The sequence below is a fragment of the Trichomonas vaginalis genome, chromosome II, assembly GCF_026262505.1.
Source record: "Trichomonas vaginalis G3 chromosome II, whole genome shotgun sequence".
NCBI classification, from domain to species: Eukaryota; Parabasalia; order Trichomonadida; family Trichomonadidae; genus Trichomonas; species Trichomonas vaginalis.
Genome location: NC_067204.1, coordinates 9,134,790 through 9,153,299, shown reverse-complemented (window position 1 = coordinate 9,153,299; position 18,510 = coordinate 9,134,790). Strand labels below are relative to the sequence as shown.

Here is an 18,510-nt window from a genome sequence, read left to right as displayed (position 1 = left end):
TTAGATAATATCCATCTTATCAAATCCTCAAGCAATTGCAATGTTTATTTTAGAATCACCTTTAGTTATATAAATCTGTTCACCTTTATTTAACTATGTTACCTATATAAAGATCAATAAAATAAGCTAATAAATGATTAATATCATCATATTGATCTTATGTTATTGAGGAAAATATTATTTCTTTCGACTTAACTATAGTCAATGGATGAATTGGTTTCTATAGATATGTGAATATATACATGCAAACCTATGCATCATTATACTAACTATAGCTATGCTGTGAAAAAAAAAGACGACCGTGGGATTTGAACTCACGAGGATAAATCCACAGGATTAGTAGTCCAGCGCTTTAACCACTCGGCCAGGCCGTCTTGACATTTGAAATCAAATAGAACGTTTTGTAATAACAAATAAGCACTTTTCGAACCAAAAATTTATGTTGGTAATTTTTAATTTTTTTTTATAATGTCTTATAAGGACGCTCATCTAAAAGAATACAGTGAATTGAGAAGTATCTATAAATACTACATTGATTCATATAATACATTATATCACCTGAAAACAGAAAATGAAGAAGAATTAAACTCGATTTATAAAATGATCAAAACAGAATTGATTGATTCAAAAAGCTGTCTCCCCAGTATTATTATACAGGAAATTCTAAATATCATTCCGTATAATAATCGCTATTCAAAATCATATTTATCTCTTGCAAAACGCATTTTTGATGATTATCATGTCAAAGAGGTCAACAATGTTACTAATATTTCAAGGTTCCTGTTTTATGAAGAATACAGAATCAAATTAGGCAAATCTGATGATTTCCAAAAAATTAAAAATCCCGATATTCATACAGAAAATACAATTTATAGATCATTTATGTATAATAACTTAGAATCATTAATTATATTCACTGAGAGAGATAATTTTGATAAAAATCAAAGACTTGAAAGTGATTAATATCCGGATTATTATGAAGGGTTTTCATTACTTGAATTATGCTGTTACCACGGAGCAGTTGATTGTTTCAAGTTATTAAGAACAAAATTTAACTCAGAAATAACTCAAACATGTCTTCATCTTTCATTTTTAGGTGGAAATCAAGAGATCATGAGTGAATGTTTGAAATATCAAACACCAAATGAAGCATGCATGCATTCTGCAATTATTTCTCACAACATTGATTTTGTCATATTCTTGATGAATGAATACAATATAGATATTAATTTATATCTCTGCGAAATATATCAAAATCTTGAATCATTTTTAGTTTATTTCGATCAAACTAAAGATATTAACCATTGTTTTGTTAATTCAATATGTTTTCGTATTCCATCCCTTTGTGAATATTTCCTTTCACTAGGTGCAAATATCAATGAAATAGAAGAAGATGTAGGGCCAGCTCTCCACATTGCAGCATGGAATAATATTAAAGAAACAGCCGAATTTCTTCTTTCATATGGTGCAAACATAAATGAAAAAGATTATGATGGATCCACTGCTCTTCATTATGCAGCATATAGTAATAATAAAGAAACAGCCGAAATTCTTCTTTCACATGGTGCAAACATAAATGAAAAAAATTATGATGGATCCACTGCTCTTCATTATGCAGTATGGAACAATTGTAAAGAAACAGTCGAACTTCTTTTTTCATATGGTGCAAATTTCGCAGAAAAAGATCAAACCGGGAAAACCGCTCTTCAAGATGCAGAGGAACATAATAGGAAAGAAATAGTCGATCTTCTTTTTTCATATGGTGCAATAATATGATTTTCTTAAATGGTGTATCGAATAAAGAATTAAAATTCAATACATAATTTGTTGAAACCTTCCTTTTTATATTGTTTTTGCCAAAGTAAATTGGGTAAAGATTTGCTATCTTTGGTACAATGATATAAATACGCTTCATTTCTTTATTTCAAAAAATCAGATTTGGTATTTTATTATTTCGGACCTCAGGAGGCTGAATTTACTATAACTAAAAAAAAAAAAAGGTAGTGGGGCTTCCAGGCACTTCGTGCCCTCTAGCCCCGAAGATGTTTAGTATAAATGAAGTTTTTATTCGGAAAATTGTTAGTCTTCTGGTGTGAATTCGGAGGACTCTTCTTCTTCCTCCATTGCTTCTGGGAAGAAGCCTTCTTCTGGGTCGAAAACATTATATAATGTTTCACTTTTCACAAATTATATATGTTTTCATGTTTTGTCACTTTTCTGTCACTTTTCAGGAAAAAACATTTTTATTATTATATATAAATGAATTTTACAAAACCTCCGTTACCGTTCTTTGGAAATAAGAGTAAATGTAAAGATATTATATTGAGAGAACTTAAGAAACTACCGAATGGTCTAACATTTGTAGATTTGTTCGGTGGAAGTTTCTATATATCCCATTTGTGCCATACAATATTCCCAGACTCAAAGATTATATGCAATGACTTCGACAACTATATGGACCGTCTCAAACATATACCAGACACAAATAATATATTGAAAGAGTTAAAAGAAAGATACCTATAGGTAGATGGAACGTATACCATTAGATAAGAAAAATATTGTGAGAGAGGTTTTGAAAAAAGCAGAATATATAGACTGGGATAGTATATCTGCTAGACTATTATATAGTGGTTCTATAAGAGTTCATGACATTGAAACACTTATGTCAAAAGTTTTATATCTTAACTATACAAATGTTTTCAAAGAGGACATAGAAAAATATATTGAGGGTATAGAGTTTGTGAGATGTCATTGGACAGAGTTGTATGAAAAATATAAAGACAAGGAAAATGTTTTCTTTATAGTGGACCCGCCGTTCTATAACACATGGGATTTTCAATACCAAGTAGACTGGACTTTGAGAGACTCTTTAGAAACTTTAGACGTTATACATAACCATCCATGCTTTTACTTTACATCCGATAAAAGTGGTTTGGAAACCGTTATGAGATGGTTAGAGACATACATGACTATGAGTTTAGATATGACAAGATAGAATATGAGAGAGGTCCTATAAACCGGAGAAAGTGTCATAACAAAGAAATTTTATTAGTAAGTAAATGTGGTTTGAAATAGGACTACTTGTTTTAGGTTTTTTCCATTGTGTCATTTATTTCTTTGACGTGGCAGAAAGATTATGAGAATATGAAGATGAACCAATGCCTGCAAATGTTCAGTATATGTACTCGTAAGAGATATTTTTATCTAATATTAAATGGACGCACAGAACTTAGCGAATGCACAGCAACTGGACAACCAAACCCAGAGAATATTCCAAATGAAGTTAGAATACAAACTGCAATGGCAAACTATGGTCAAGTGCCAACAGATGTACAAATGCAAACTGCCATGTCAAATGACGCTGCGTTAGGTTTGCCACCATGGTATGCAAATATGAGATGGAAAGAGTTTTATACAAACCCTGAAGTGGGATATAAACAACTTTATGCAGATGACGCGAACACAGGAGTTGACCCAGAATATGTTTTCTACCAGAGGAGAAACAGAATGTATGAGCTCCAGTTAAAGAATGCTATGGAACTCAACAGGAAACGTAAGAGACTAGGCGGACATTAGATTTTTACATATAGTAAAATGGGTTTCTTCAGTAAGATAGGAAACTTCTTTCGAAAATGTTGGAAGAGGTATATGGAATGGAATAAAATCTGTCGGAAGAGAATTTGGAACGGTGTCAAAATATTGGTAAAAGGGTAGGTCAGTTCGTTGGTATTATACCTAAAGACCCTGAACCAGAAGAACAAGCTCCTGTTATACAACAGCCTGAACCTGCACCACAGTCTAGTTGGCAACCAATCCAACACCTCAACCGTATTAAAAAATTATATTTTACCGTTCGATAGTAGTTGTATATGAAACTAAGTTCTAAGTAAAACGCATGGTATAATGGAATTATTTTTTCTTCCATCTGTAGTAAACCATACTTGAAAGTCTGAAAACTTCCACTTGGTGGTGTTCGTATACTTTGTAGGTTTTTCGTAAAAGCCATTTGCCAAGCATAAGAAAGAGTTTTGGGCGCCAGAAAATGAAGCATGAACAATAATAGCAGCTGGGTCGAAAACATTTTCATATGTTCCATTAGGGTTTTCGACTTCATAAAAGTCTGGGTGTACTGGATATGCTGCAGGCTGATTTAACATCCTCATAAATCTATACCATGCCAAGTTGTTATATTTTGTAGAAATATAAACGTTTTCTCCAAGGTCTTCTATTCTATTGATTTTAACAGTTGCATTTTTCCTGTCATAAATAATATCGAGATGGTATTCTCCTTCGTCAATGTTATACTGTTTTGCATATTCGATATAGATATCGTTTATTTTTTCTTGAAAAGCTTGAAGAGTTGTTTCTAAGTTTACAAGCAAACTAACTTGTTAAAAGTTTTCCCTGTTCAAATTTCTCATACATACGTTTTTCTTTGTTATAGTATCGAACTTCAAAAACCGACCGTAAATGGGAAACCATGTATGGCTTCTGAAATGAACTTCATTCTACGAAAGCCAATAGCTTTTGTGACAGATGGGTCTCTTAGCCATCTTAATGGGTAGTCAAAACGATAGCCTTCATGCTTTACGGTCTCTGTCTCAAACTTTTGACCGACATTAGTAAAAAGTTCATCTAATGGTTTAGTTGTAGCAACTCTTGAATTTTCTTTTTCTATTGGAAGCATATTTTATCTAGAATAAAAATGTCGAAAGATATTGCTTCCATGAGAGAAATACAACACAACCGACAACTCATTATGCAAGCTCTAAATAAGAACACAACAAACTTTTCAAACTATTCTAAGATATCTGAGTCATTGAAAGAAGGAAACTTAAAACTGACATTAAACCCAATGACAGATGAGTTTCTGTTTCAAGACAATAAGAACCATACTGTCTGTATAAATCCAACAAAAGGAACTTTAAACGAGAAACCTATAAATGAACTTCTTTGAAAGCAGATGTTGACAACAAAGCTGACAAAGAATATGTAGACGATGCAATAGCAAAAGAAGAAGAAAGAGCTAACAATGCTTATGCAACAAAAGAACATACTCATCCTGAACTAGCAGACAAAACATATGTTGACAATAAAATGTCAAGTGAAGTTGTTGTAAACGAAAACGATAAAAACGGCTTGACAGAAAAAGTGACACTTTACATGGCAAAAAATAGAGCCTTACTTTTGAGATACTTGAGATTGAAACTGAATCTTATGAGGCGGTGATCTTGAATCACTACCTCATAAGTTCAGTTTCATATAAAATTTGTTGCAATTTGTTATTTTTGCAATTATTTCTTATAAGATTTTACATCTTTTAGCGGGGAATGTTTGTTATCATGTATATATTATAAATATCTACACGATAACGAACATTCCTCGCTAAATTGCTGAGAAACTTTGAGGAAATGTCGAACAATTTCCTCAAAGTTTCTCAGATTTATATAGATCACTAGAGTCCCCTAGGCACTGATTCTGGTTCAGTACCTAGGAGGCTCTAGTTCTCTAACGAACTGATAAAATGTTTTTAAATTTTTGGATATTGCTACCTGTGAAGCACTGACTTCAAGTCAGTACCTCACAGTAGCAATTACATTGAAAGATGGGAGAAACTTTGTCCGAATGTTAAACTATTCGGACAAAGTTTCTCCCATTTGTAGTGGAGATGGAAGGCTTTGAGGTATATTATATTAATGTATACCCAAAGCCTTCCATCTCCACTTGAAAGTTCCAAAACTTTGGGTTAATAGTTTGCAATTAACCCAAAGTTTTGGAACTTTCTAGAAGGAATTGGAGGGTAAGAGGTACATATTCATACTATGTACCTCTTACCCTCCAATTCCTTCCTTAACATAAACAAATTTGGAGTTAATTGTTTGCAATTAACTCCGGGTTTGTTGACCTCCAAATGAAAATGAAAGGGTAAGAGGTATATAGTGACCCTATATGCCTCTTACCATTTCATTCTCATTAATTATGGGAGAAACTTTGGCCGAATGTTAAATTATTCGACCAAAGTTTCTCCCATTTTTTGAAGGGATTGGAGGCTATGAGATACTGATGCAATGTCAGTACCTCATGGCCTCCAATTCCATCCTGAAACTGATCAAAGTGGACCTTACATGCATTTGAAATTTGCCATGTAAAGTCCACTTTTTGAGAGAGAGGATTTGACTGCGTCAAATCCTCTTTTTCGTTTACGAGAAAGTGACAAGAGCTGAAAACGAATATTCTAAAAAGACTCATACACATTCTATATCTGAAATAACAGACTTAAACGTTAGCCTTGAAAAGAAAGCGGATGAGGAATATGTGGCTAGTAAGTTAGAGAAGAAAGCGGATAAGGAATATGTGGATGAAAAAGATAATGAAATTATAGAAAGGGCTGAATGGTGTCATGAATGGACATCGAAGATTTTAAAAACTAAAGCTGATACAGGATGGGTTTCAGGATGTTTAGACCTTAAAGCAGATAAAACTTATGTTAACGATGAGTTAGAGAAGAAAGCAAATAAGACTCATACACATACAAGTTTTACAACTGTTGCTATAGAAAGTATTGAAGGAACGGTTGAAGAAACTGGTGGGGATGCATTATATTGTAAACCTCCTAACTTTCCACAAGGTTTAACATCGGATGACGACATAACGACGATGAGAAACATTAGATGTAAAGATGTTTATGTCATGAAGGATGAACATAATATTAAATTCACTGCTCAAGATTATATGACAAGAAAGCAGACAAAAAAAGCTTCAAACATTAAAGACAGAACTTCAAACATTATATCCTATAGGCTCTATTTATACGTCAATGAACTCTACCAGACCAGAAGTAGTACTTGGTTTTGGAACTTGGACTCAAATAGTCGACAGGTTTTTGTATTGTGCAAACTCTTCAAAGGAAAGGTGGAAGTAAAACGATTTCAGGTGAAAATTTACCTGCACATAGTCACTACATAGATTTAAGTACATCTCAAGCAGGTTGGCATAAGCATAGATATTGGGATTGGTCAGCAATGACAAAAGGTAAAGGATATGATGTTAAAGACAACGTTCAGTTTGCTATAAATTGTTTCTGGAGTAACACTGAGGGAGGAGGAAACCATACACATCGCGTTTCAGGATATACGCAAACAACGGACAAAGTAAAGAATACATGCCACCTTACATGACAGTTTACGCATGGTATAGAAATGCTTAGTCGTCATTTTCAACTTCTTTAGCATATTCGTCAGGAGTTGTCTTATATTTTTAGAACTGTCTTTGAAAGTATACCACCTTGAACTTTGACAAGTTTGAAACGAGGTCTGACAATAGTAGTTTTATCTTCTGCTTGCAGTGTGTACATTTTGCCATGTTTGCCTAAAACTTCATAATATTCTCTTGTATACTTTCTTCTATTTTTACGAACACGAATGTGAGTACCTGTCGGGTTCCCATTGTTGTCATAGTCAATAGTATTTTCATATGGGTCGCGTTTAGGTATTTCTATTTTTACTTTGTCACCTTTCTGAAGTTTGAAGCCGGCATTCTTCTTGTTTGTCTCTTTTGACTAAATTATTAAATATATAGTCTTTCTCTAAGTCAGGGTTGTTTTTCATTTCTTCGGGGAGTGGTTTCCCAAACCTTTTTGTTTACGGCTATTGAATATTTAAAACTTGTCTCATCTTTGCCATGGAGAAGTGTCTATATTTGTCGTCATATGACATTTCATTTGCTTCACCACCTTGTGGTTTTTAAGTCTCTTAACATTTTTATACAACCGTCAATGACACCAAGAGCAGAATGGTTTTGGTCGACAATGAAATATTGGTTTACATTTTTTGAACGCAGATAGTTTTTTACATCATCTGATTTGAAAGAACTTTCACAGTCAGATGTCAGTTTTGTTGGATGGTATTGTCAACGAATATTGTCAAAGCAGTTTTCACATCTAAAATATTTTTGGACCATAATGGTATGGCTTCACAGTATCTTGTGTTTTGACCGACAATATTAGCCAGTATGGTGGTCCATCTGTTCTAACTCTCGAATGTTTTCCAAGATATCCATAAACCAAGCATTTGGTGTTGAACTAAAGATTTTTATCATGAGTGCTTTCTTTGTCGCTTTAGAAACATAGGGGTCCTTGTTTGGATTCGTCATTTTTATCCTATAAGAAATGGGTTTATTTGGCGCATTAGCAGGAGTTGCATCCAGATTTTTGCCCGCAGTGGGAACAATAGCCAGAGGTGTATTTGGAGTTGGAAGGAAGATTTTGAGTACATTAGGTATACTTAAAGAGAAAGCACAACCTATTATACAAACTGTACAGAAAGGTTGGATGTAGCACGAGATGCAACAAACCTTATTCCAAATCCTGAAACAAGAAGGAAAAGTTCAAGGATGGATGGACAATGTAGGAAGACAAGCAGGAAACTATTATAACAAAAGCAAATGACTACTAAAACCAAGCAGGACACTATATGGACCAAGGTGAAAGATTCTTTAACAGAGGATATAACCATGCACAACAGTGGGTAAACAATAACCAACCTCAACCGCCTCAAACGTGGGAATGTAAAGTTTTTACTGAGATGAAAAACAATACAGCATTGAGACAAATGGTTCAAGATGATTTGTCGGCTTCCAGCAGTTACACCACGTGTTTGTCAAGTTCTTCCTATACCTCAGGAAGTTTTAGACCGACTTAAAAAACCTAAACAACCAGTTGAAAACAAACCAAACTAAAATTTTTACTGAGATGAAATGACCGAAGAAGTTGAAACGGTAGATTGACACCACAAACAAAAAAGTTCAGAACCATTGTCAAAAACCTGTCAAAGAACTTACAGATGAAGAGAAAAATTCAATAATAGAAAGTGCCAGGTCTGGAAATACAAACCCTAACTACAAAGTCACTTTTCATAAAAATGGAACGGCAAGTATCTCAAAAAGAAACAGACTCTCACAAAAAATATTGAAGTCTGAAGGAGCTTTCGAGACAACAGATGGAAAAGTTTACTTCACTGACCAACAGTTCATTATAGAACATCTCATTGACTTAGAGTCGAAATAGTTCTAAACTTTACAACAAACACAAAAAGTTGAAAGGAAAACAAAAACAAAGGATATGATATATAAGATGTTGACGACACAACTGTTCCTGCAAGTGAAGTAAAGTCAGAGAAACCGAAAAGTGACGAAAAACCGATAGAAGAAGAAAAACCAAAAACTGAAGATAAACCAAAACCAAAGTTTAGTTTGGAAACTAAACCAAGTCAACCTTCATTAGCTGGTATGGGTTGGCGTCAAAGATTTATGGCAGCAGGCGGTTATTGTAAGTAAAGAAAAAAATATTTTTTTTTTATTTTTATAAAAATGCCCCCCATATAGAAGGATAGAAAGTCTGCTAGAATAAAAGCAGAGTTACAAAGATATGGTTGGAGAGTTCGAAGAAGTTTAAATATAAGAAAGGAAGACCCATAAAAGTCTATGACAAATTGTCTGGTCTTCGCTACGAAATGGATTTGGAAACAGCACGTGCAAATTATCCAAACAGACTAGAGAGGTTAGAAGAAGAACGTCTTATGGACATGCCTTTCGATGTGTTAAACATTGCATGAAGTAAAAATTTATTTTTAAAAAGTGACATTTTTTAATTTTATTTGAAATGTACGCTGAGTTTGTTGGAGAAGACCGTTGGGAAACTTGTTTGTTAGATGAGAAATATGAAATGGCATACCATTTTAAACAATATATTTTTACATATATTAAATGCTTCAGGTTGAAAAACAAAGAACAAAAGTAGCAGATACAAAACCGTTAGACTATATCTTTACAAATGCTGGTAGGACTATTTCAGATGAAGAAATTTCATCCCGAGTATACAGGTTTGACTATCCAATTCGTTGGCTTCAAAAGTCCTTCAGATGCAAAGGCAATAGGATTAGAAGAGTTTGTTTCAAATAGAACTAACGCATTTATGTTCGCAGTATATTTTCATGGCAGTATAAAGGTTCTGATGGTCTAATAGACAAATTTGACGAAATGAGAATCTTTACAGTTCGTTCAGACGAAAGTCTTGAGAAAACTCTAAATGACTTTCAAACTCAAATGAACAAATATTATTGGGAATTTCAAGAAAAATACGACTCTTTACTAAATGGAACATACTATCTGAAACTAGAATATGACAAGATGAACTCCACCGTTTCATTTCAAAAGATTGAAATTAACCCTCCAAGAGATACAGAGTTTTTATTTTGAAAAGTAGACAAACGTTCTTGGCACAATTTCTTCGGTTACTAAACCAGAACGAACCATTACCACCAGATGGTCCATTTAAATTTATACTTCCACCAGCAGATTTGACAGTTTATAGAAACGTGTTTGACCCTCAAAATGTTATGTGTCATGCAAGTTTCAGTTCAAGCAACAATAGTTTTCTATGTATTGGTAAGGACTTTTATGACTTTGCTTCTAAATTCTACGAACCACCTAGTAACAGTTTTCTCTGACTTTCAAGTTTGGTTCACAACAAATGGTGTGCAACATATTATTCCATTGTACTATGACTTTTATCTCGAATTGTCTTTCATATATAACTACGGAAAAGTGCTGAAAAAGTATTGAATGTGAAGATATTAGAAAATAACATTTTTTCTAACATCGTAGAAAACTCATGAAAACAATTTATTTTTGACACTTTCACAAAAAACATAAAAAAGTGCAGTTAAACGTTAAGGTTTACTGAACTGGTTGGATGTCGCCTTCACAGGTTATGTAGAATGGTTGACCCGAGAAGCGAAGGAGAGACTGAATTGCCAATTTCATATGGGGTAGGGGGTTCTCCTTGTTTGGAAGTAGTATCCAAGGACGCTTGGCAAAGAACTTTATAATGGCTTCTTTCTTTGCTTGCTTTATGTCGTCGAAAGGAGTGTTTTCTGGTATTTGAATTGGAATTCCAGTCGAAGTCTCGAGATTCAAGGCAGCCCTTCCAGAAATAGTGGTGAACTTGACCTTGGGCTTCATGACCTTGCGCAAGTAGTCTTTTACGCAGTCGTTAAGTTCAATTAGGTAAATTGCCTCGTCAAATCCTTCTGGCATTCCGAGTCCTTCCATCCGACAGGAAAATATTTTCCCGACAACTGGAAAAAATTTTCCTTCCGACAGGAAAAATTTTTCCTTCCGACAGGAAGAACTCTTCCAGTTGTCCGTCCGTAAACCATTCAAATTTTCGAAAATTGAGAACTTTTTGGTCGAACTTCAGAAAAAGTTTTTCCTTCCAACAGGAAAAAATTTTCCTTCCAACAGAAAAAGTTTTTCCTTCCGACAGGAAAAAATTTTCCTTCCGACAGGAAAAGTTCTTCCTTCCGACAGGAAAAGTTCTTCCTTCCGACAGGACACAAACGGATGACTGACGTTCCTCTTCCTGAATGCCTTCCAAAGCCAGAAGAACCGAAAGCTGCAGAACCACAACAGTCTCCTCAGCAACCTCAGTTCCAGCAAGTCCCTCCACCAAATTACTACCAATTCCATCTCAAGGTTACTACCAATTTCCACCTCAATACTACCCACCACAAGGCTTCCCGAACTACCCTCCTCCTCAGCCTATGCCTTACTTCCCCAACCCTTGGATTTCCAGCAAGCTCCACCCCAGCAATTCCAATCTCAATCCAAATCGAAGAGAGACCAAGAGTTCGAAGAAGGTCTGAACCGTTTACGCAAAGAGTATGCCACAGCTCCAATTGAGAGAAAGTTGTTCCCGGACCAAAAATATAATTTAGGGTAGAAGGTTAGATCTAACCTGTTTTCTCACCTGTTTTTTCACCTCTTGAATTTGTCATGACTTCTTCGTAAATGTTTTGTCAAGACTTCATCTCACCTGTTTTTTCACCTCTTTTCTAACCTCTTGAATTTTCATGACTTCTTCGTAAATGTTTTGTCAAGACTTCTTCGTAATGAGTGTATAAAAGATATGATTTCAGGGATTTTTTTGACGAAGTGTAAACCTTCACTTCGTCAAAAAATAACAGTTATCTAATGAAAAAGTGTCATTTTTTGTATTTTTTTGTATAAAAGATATGATTTCAGGGATTTTTTTGACGAAGTGTAAACCTTCACTTCGTCAAAAAATAACAGTTATCTAATGAAAAGTGTCATTTTTTGTATTTTTTGTATAAAAGATATGATTTCAGGGATTTTTTTGACGAAGTGTAAACCTTCACTTCGTCAAAAAATAACAGTTATCTAATGAAAAAGTGTCATTTTTTTTCTTCGTAAATGTTTTGTCATGACTTCTTCGTAAATGTTTTGTCAAGACTTCTTCGTAAATGTTTTGTCATGACTTCTTCGTAAATGTTTTGTCATGATTTCATCGTAAATGTTTTGTCAAGACTTCTTCGTAATGAGTGTAAAGGACCCAAAAATAAAGTTTATGTTAACATGTTAGATCTAACATGTTTTCTAACATGTTTTCTAACCTCATGAATTTTCATGAAATTTACAGCAAAAATAAAGTTATGTTAGAATGTTAGATCTAACACCTTTTCTAACATGTTTTCTAACATGGTCTAAAACTCTCGAAAATCATGAAATTACACCAAAAATAAAGTTTATGTTAGCATGTTAGATCTCACCTGTTTTTCACCTCTTGAATTTTCATGACTTCTTCGTAAATGTTTTGTCAAGACTTCTTCGTAATGAGTGTAAAGGACCCAAAAATAAAGTTTAGGTGAAGAGGTTAGATCTCACCTGTTTTTCACCTCTTTTTTCACCCTCTTGAATTTTCATGACTTCTTCGTAAATGTTTTGTCAAGACTTCTTCGTAAATGTTTTGTCATGACTTCTTCGTAAATGTTTTGTTCATGATTTCATCGTAAATGTTTTGTCAAGACTTCTTCGTAATGAGTGTAAGGACCCAAAAATAAAGTTTATGTTAACATGTTAGATCTAACATGTTTTCTAACATGTTTTTCTAACCTCATGAATTTCATGAAATTTACAGCAAAAATAAAGTTTATGTTAGAATGTTAGATCTAACACCTTTTCTAACATGTTTTCAACATGTCTAAAACTCTCGAAAATCATGAAATTTACACCAAAAATAAAGTTTATGTTAGCAGGTTAGATCTCACCTTTTTTCAACCTCTTGAATTTTCATGACTTCTTCGTAAATGTTTTGTCAAGACTTCTTCGTAATGAGTGTAAAGGACCCAAAAATAAAGTTTAGGTGAAGAGGTTAGATCTCACCTGTTTTTTCACCTCTTTTTTCACCCTCTTGAATTTTCATGACTTCTTCGTAAATGTTTTGTCAAGACTTCTTCGTAAATGTTTTGTCATGACTTCTTCGTAAATGTTTTGTCATGATTTCATCGTAAATGTTTTGTCAAGACTTCTTCGTAATGAGTGTAAAGGACCCAAAAATAAAGTTTATGTTAACATGTTAGATCTAACATGTTTTCTAACATGTTTTCTAACCTCATGAATTTTCATGAAATTTACAGCAAAAATAAAGTTTATGTTAGAATGTTAGATCTAACACCTTTTCTAACATGTTTTCTAACATGGTCTAAAACTCTCGAAAATCATGAAATTTACACCAAAAATAAAGTTTATGTTAGCATGTTAGATCTCACCTGTTTTTTCACCTCTTGAATTTTCATGACTTCTTCGTAAATGTTTTGTCAAGACTTCTTCGTAATGAGTGTAAAGGACCCAAAAATAAAGTTTAGGTGAAGAGGTTAGATCTCACCTGTTTTTTCACCTCTTTTTTCACCCTCTTGAATTTTCATGACTTCTTCGTAAATGTTTTGTCATGACTTCTTCGTAAATGTTTTTTCACCTCTTTTTTCACCTCTTGAATTTTCATGACTTCTTCGTAAATGTTTTCTACCCTCTTTTCTACCCTCTTGAATTTTCATGACTTCTTCGTAAATGTTTTGTCAAGACTTCTTCGTAATGAGTGTAAAGGACCCAAAAATATATTTTAGGGTAGATGGTTAGATCTAACCTGTTTTCTCACCTGTTTTCTACCCTCTTGAATTTTCATGAATTTTCCCGAAATAAAAAATAAAGTTAGTTTTATTTTTTTTTTATTTTTTTATTTTGTATGTAAGAACAGAAATGTCAACAATCGGCACAACAACAATTCAAACTACAGCACCAAACTCGTTAGTTATGAATCCAACATCTATGTTAGTAGAGATGAAAAGCTTCATTCCTTCTTCATATACTTTTGAAACAAAAATCCAGAAGATAAAGCAAGAACTGTTAACAAGTAATTTAGACTGTAGTGCGAAAGATGAAACAAATGAACAGTATCTTTATGAAATGGAGGACATTATTGACCATTTACCCAAACTACCTGAAATCCAACAACAAAAACTCACTATTCCTGAATTCGATGAAATTGAAGTCAAAGCAACTGACTCAGTAGAAATAAAGAAGTTCATACGAAAGGTAAACTATGAGTTTCTAGGATTTCATTGCAACCATAAGGTTATGGACAAAGATTGCGACATGGTATATAAGAATGTTTCTGACATATATAAATCTGAAGAATTTAAGACCTACGACAACTTTGTTTCGTTAGTTGCTGAATGTGTATGGCAGATAAGAGATAAAGATAGAAGAGGCAAAGTATGGAATAAACAGATAAAACCAGCAACTTTTGAGTTAAAGAAAACCATTGACGCTTTAGTTGTTTTAGCAGGTAAGGTTTCAGAATATAACGCAAAAATGAACCCGCAATGTTCTAAATGTAAAGCAGCAATGAGGAAATATAACTACTCCGTCAAAGAGATAGAAAGAATGAGAAACGACTATGCAGATTTAAAGAAAGAAGCAGAAAAGCCAGCAGAAAATAAAATGGACATGTTAGAATTTCTGAACAAAAACTATCCAACAGCAGAAGATTTCCTTCTATCTGACGTCAAGAAGAAATATAAAGAAACCTTCGGTATCGTTAAAACATTCGATGTACTAAAAGAAGAAATAGAGGCTACAAAACTGTTTAGAGTCATGAACCATCGCAACATATACCATGTAAAACGCTTGTAAATAGTTATGTGAGAAAACAGGTGAGAAAACAGGTGAGATCTAACATGTTAACATAAACTTTATTTTTGCTGAATTCCGTATGAAATTTCATGAGTTTTGTGTGTTTTAGACCATGTTAGAAAACGTGTTAGATCTAACATGCTAACATAAAATATATTTTTGGTCATTTACAATGAAGTCTTGACAAAACATGGAATCTCTTCCCTCGGAAAACCGAGAGAAGCAATCATATGACAAAGTCTTGACAAAACATTTAAGTTCGATGAAGTCTTGAAATTTCATGAGTTTTGTGTGTTTTAGACCATGTTAGAAAACGTGTTAGAAAACGTGTTAGATCTAACATGCTAACATAAACTTTATTTTTGGTCATTTACAATGAAGTCTTGACAAAAACTATCCAACAGCAGAAGATTTCCTTCTATCTGACGTCAAGAAGAAATATAAAGAAACTTTCGGCATTGTTAAAACATTCGATGTACTAAAAGAAGAAATAGAGGCTACAAAACTGTTTAAAGTCATGAACCATCGCAACATATACCATGTAAAACGGTTGTGAAAAAAAGAGGTGAGAAAACGTGTTAGATCTAACCATCTACCCTAAAATATATTTTTGCTGAATTCAGCACAAATTTCATGAGTTTTGTGTGTTTTAGACCATGTGAGAAAACGTGTTAGAAAACGTGTTAGATCTAACATTCTAACATAAACTTTATTTTTGCTGAATTCAGCACAAAATTCTGAGTAAAATGGCATATGGCATGTGTCAAACCGTTGAGTTTTCACAAAATTCCAAAAATAACGTTTACCATGTAAAACGCTTATGTTAGAAAAATGTTATTTTCTAATATTCTAACATAAACATTATTTTTGAGGAAAAAAATGAAGGTTCTATACGGTTTCTAACCGTTAACAAGCTTGCCTTTTACATTCTGCCTGAGGAAGTCTTTAACAAGCTCGTTAATTTCAATTAGGTAAATTGCCTCGTCGGTAGGTTCGACTTCGACCATTGCTACTGACATTAGCAGTACTTTTACTGACATTAGCAGTACTTTTACTGACAGTAGCAGTACTTTATCGTCGAAAACCCTCTCAAATTTTCCTTTTTACTGACAGTAGCAGTACTTTTACTGACAGTAGCAGTACTTTTACTGACAGTAGCAGTACTTTTACTGACAGTAGCAGTACTTTTACTGACAGTAGCAGTACTTTATCGTCGAAAACCCTCTCAAATTTTCCTTTTTACTGACATTAGCAGTACTTTTACTGACAGTAGCAGTACTTTTACTGACAGTAGCAGTACTTTTACTGACAGTAGCAGTACTTTTACTGACAGTAGCAGTACTTTTACTGACAGTAGCAGTATTTTTACTGACAGTAGCAGTACTTTTACTGACAGTAGCAGTACTTTATCGTCGAAAACCCTCTCAAATTTTCCTTTTTACTGACATTAGCAGTACTTTTACTGACATTAGCAGTACTTTTACTGACAGTAGCAGTACTTTTACTGACAGTAGCAGAGATTTTTATCGTCCAACTTTACAAATGTAAACTTATATCGTTCTATTTTCTTCACTAGGGTCTAACACCAAAGTAACCTTACAAATGTAAACTTATATCGTTCTATTTTCTTCACTAGGGTCTAACACCAAAGTAACCTTACAAATGTAAACTTATATCGTTCTATTTTCTTCACTAGGGTCTAACACCAAAATAACCTATGTACATGAAATTTCACTGCATAAAAGGGAAAAAACCTGCGCGAATCGGGATTTGAACTGAGGTCTTCGACGCCTTTAACGAGGTAGCCCATACCACTGAGCTATGAGCCGCTTGCATATTTTTAAGTAAAATATAGTATATTTGTCATACCGTGAAGGATGACCAAACTTAAAAAAAATAAAGTTAGTTTTATTTTTATTTATTTTTTTATTTTGTATGTAAGAACAGAAATGACAAACATTGAGTTTGAAACAGTTAGAAAGATAGACAATGACACCAAAGTGGTTAGAATAGGTGATTTAAACGTAAGATACTCAAAGAAATACAACAAATATTCTTTGTCAGACATTATATCTCCATCTGGAAAGAAACCGAAGGACTGGGTTAAAATTGCTTCTACTCAGAAAATTTTGACAAGAAATCCTGAGCTTATGATATCAGTAGCATTTTATGGAACAAGAGCATATCTTATAGACAAAAGTCTTATACCAATAGTTTTGTTATGGTTAGACCCAGTTGTTGGATATAACTTCATAACATATGGTTCATTCGATACGGAACGTTGCAGTGAAGGCTTACTTTACATCGTTCAGAAACCGAAGGACTTCAATACAAAAAGATATAAGATAGGAAGAACATATAATATAACTCAAAGATATGACAGTACAGTCAATAGAGTCAAGGTTGTGTTTGCTAATGATATGAGAGCTGCAGAAACAGAACTACTTGAAAAGTTTGAGAAAATGTATGGTGCTCCCATAAAAGGTAAAGAAACGTTTGAAGTAGATGAGATAGATAAAGCTATAAAATTATTTGACGAAGTTGCTGAAAAATACATGTAAAGCGTTTATTTTTGGTCTTTTGTGAAAGATAGAAAAAATAACGCTAATTTTTTTCTAACAAATTTTTTATTTTGTATGTAAAGACAGATATGTCAACAACAGAGAACACAACAACAGTTATAGTCCATGAAGCTATAAATGAAGAATATGAGTGGGTTCAGTTTAACAAACAACTCCGTCTCATTCGTTCGGTCAAAGACGATATGTACCAAATGCAAAGTATTTTGACAGCATGTTTTGCTCCAGATACCAAACATACAGACGATTGGTTCAAAAACCAAAGCACACAAGAACTTTTGAGCGAAGCACAGCGAGACCGACTTTTTTCGGGGTCGCCTAAAACTCATGAAAATCGTAAAAATTTGCCAAATGGTTTGAGAGGATATTATGTACATAGACTTCTTGTAAATGCTGTTGCAATGTGGGCTTCGCCTCGTTATGCTTGGAATATTTACAGACTTCTTGACGAAATTCATAGACAAGAACGTGAAGAGATGGAAAACAAGCTTGAAGCAAAAGACAAAAGCATTCAGAAAAGAATACCACGTTCGGTACCAAAAGGAAAGGAAAAGAACTATAAGTATATGATTTATACTGAAGAGATGGAAAATGAAGAAGATAGAGATATGGTTATGTTGCATTTAGTCAGAAGAAACAACAAAAGCTTTTACGACCTTGCTAAGATTTACAAATCTGACAGAAATTGGTTCTATCGCGAAAACTTACCGATTTCAATGACACCGAATGAAGATGTGAAACAAATAGTTCAAGATACGTTACCTCAAACACACTATGATATGAAAGGTTGTACAATTTTTACCTTCAAAGAAGACTTACCGCTACTGAAAGAAAAAATAACAGAGTATTTTGACAACTTCAAACAAGTAGGGTAAATGAACCA

The 18,510-nt window shown here is 33.7% G+C and overlaps 8 protein-coding genes, 1 non-coding gene and 1 pseudogene across 10 annotated transcripts, besides 2 other annotated features; 7 read left to right on the top strand and 3 right to left on the bottom strand.

Moving 5' to 3' along the window:
• Positions 1 to 293: 293 nt before the first annotated feature.
• TVAGG3_0512420 lies at positions 294 to 374 on the bottom strand. Its single transcript has one exon. It is a non-coding gene; the product is annotated as a tRNA-Ser (tRNA).
• Positions 375 to 468: 94 nt separating this feature from the next.
• Positions 469 to 963, top strand: TVAGG3_0512410 (spectrin binding; the record flags this gene model as incomplete). The annotated part of the gene is made up of 1 exon (XM_001329197.1): positions 469 to 963. One exon carries the CDS (start codon positions 469 to 471, stop codon positions 961 to 963), a length of 495 nt encoding a protein of 164 aa, XP_001329232.1.
• A 150-nt stretch (positions 964 to 1,113) lies between these two features.
• Positions 1,114 to 1,776, top strand: TVAGG3_0512400 (protein ubiquitination; the record flags this gene model as incomplete). Its single annotated transcript, XM_001329196.1, has 1 exon — positions 1,114 to 1,776. One exon carries the CDS (start codon positions 1,114 to 1,116, stop codon positions 1,774 to 1,776), a length of 663 nt encoding a protein of 220 aa, XP_001329231.1.
• Positions 1,777 to 3,336: 1,560 nt separating this feature from the next.
• Positions 3,337 to 3,576, top strand: TVAGG3_0512390 (uncharacterized protein; the record flags this gene model as incomplete). The annotated part of the gene is made up of 1 exon (XM_001329195.2): positions 3,337 to 3,576. One exon carries the CDS (start codon positions 3,337 to 3,339, stop codon positions 3,574 to 3,576), a length of 240 nt encoding a protein of 79 aa, XP_001329230.2.
• An 877-nt stretch (positions 3,577 to 4,453) lies between these two features.
• TVAGG3_0512380 (uncharacterized protein) lies at positions 4,454 to 4,687 on the bottom strand (the record flags this gene model as incomplete). Its single annotated transcript, XM_001329193.2, has 1 exon — positions 4,454 to 4,687. One exon carries the CDS (start codon positions 4,685 to 4,687, stop codon positions 4,454 to 4,456), a length of 234 nt encoding a protein of 77 aa, XP_001329228.2.
• Positions 4,688 to 5,111: 424 nt separating this feature from the next.
• Positions 5,112 to 6,208: a mobile genetic element.
• A 32-nt stretch (positions 6,209 to 6,240) lies between these two features.
• Positions 6,241 to 18,510: part of a mobile genetic element that runs on past the window's edge.
• On the bottom strand, positions 10,735 to 11,109 carry TVAGG3_0512360 (uncharacterized protein; the record flags this gene model as incomplete). The annotated part of the gene is made up of 1 exon (XM_051236996.1): positions 10,735 to 11,109. The coding sequence occupies one exon, from the start codon at positions 11,107 to 11,109 to the stop codon at positions 10,735 to 10,737; it is 375 nt and encodes a 124-aa protein (XP_051094820.1).
• On the top strand, positions 11,401 to 11,745 carry TVAGG3_0512350 (annotated as a pseudogene). The gene has a single exon. A coding segment is annotated over exon 1 (345 nt).
• On the top strand, positions 14,113 to 15,048 carry TVAGG3_0512340 (organellar and viral DNA polymerase type B; the record flags this gene model as incomplete). The annotated part of the gene is made up of 1 exon (XM_001329192.1): positions 14,113 to 15,048. One exon carries the CDS (start codon positions 14,113 to 14,115, stop codon positions 15,046 to 15,048), a length of 936 nt encoding a protein of 311 aa, XP_001329227.1.
• On the top strand, positions 16,998 to 17,609 carry TVAGG3_0512330 (organellar and viral DNA polymerase type B; the record flags this gene model as incomplete). The annotated part of the gene is made up of 1 exon (XM_051236995.1): positions 16,998 to 17,609. The coding sequence occupies one exon, from the start codon at positions 16,998 to 17,000 to the stop codon at positions 17,607 to 17,609; it is 612 nt and encodes a 203-aa protein (XP_051094819.1).
• Positions 17,699 to 18,502, top strand: TVAGG3_0512320 (KilA, N-terminal/APSES-type HTH, DNA-binding family; the record flags this gene model as incomplete). The annotated part of the gene is made up of 1 exon (XM_051236994.1): positions 17,699 to 18,502. One exon carries the CDS (start codon positions 17,699 to 17,701, stop codon positions 18,500 to 18,502), a length of 804 nt encoding a protein of 267 aa, XP_051094818.1.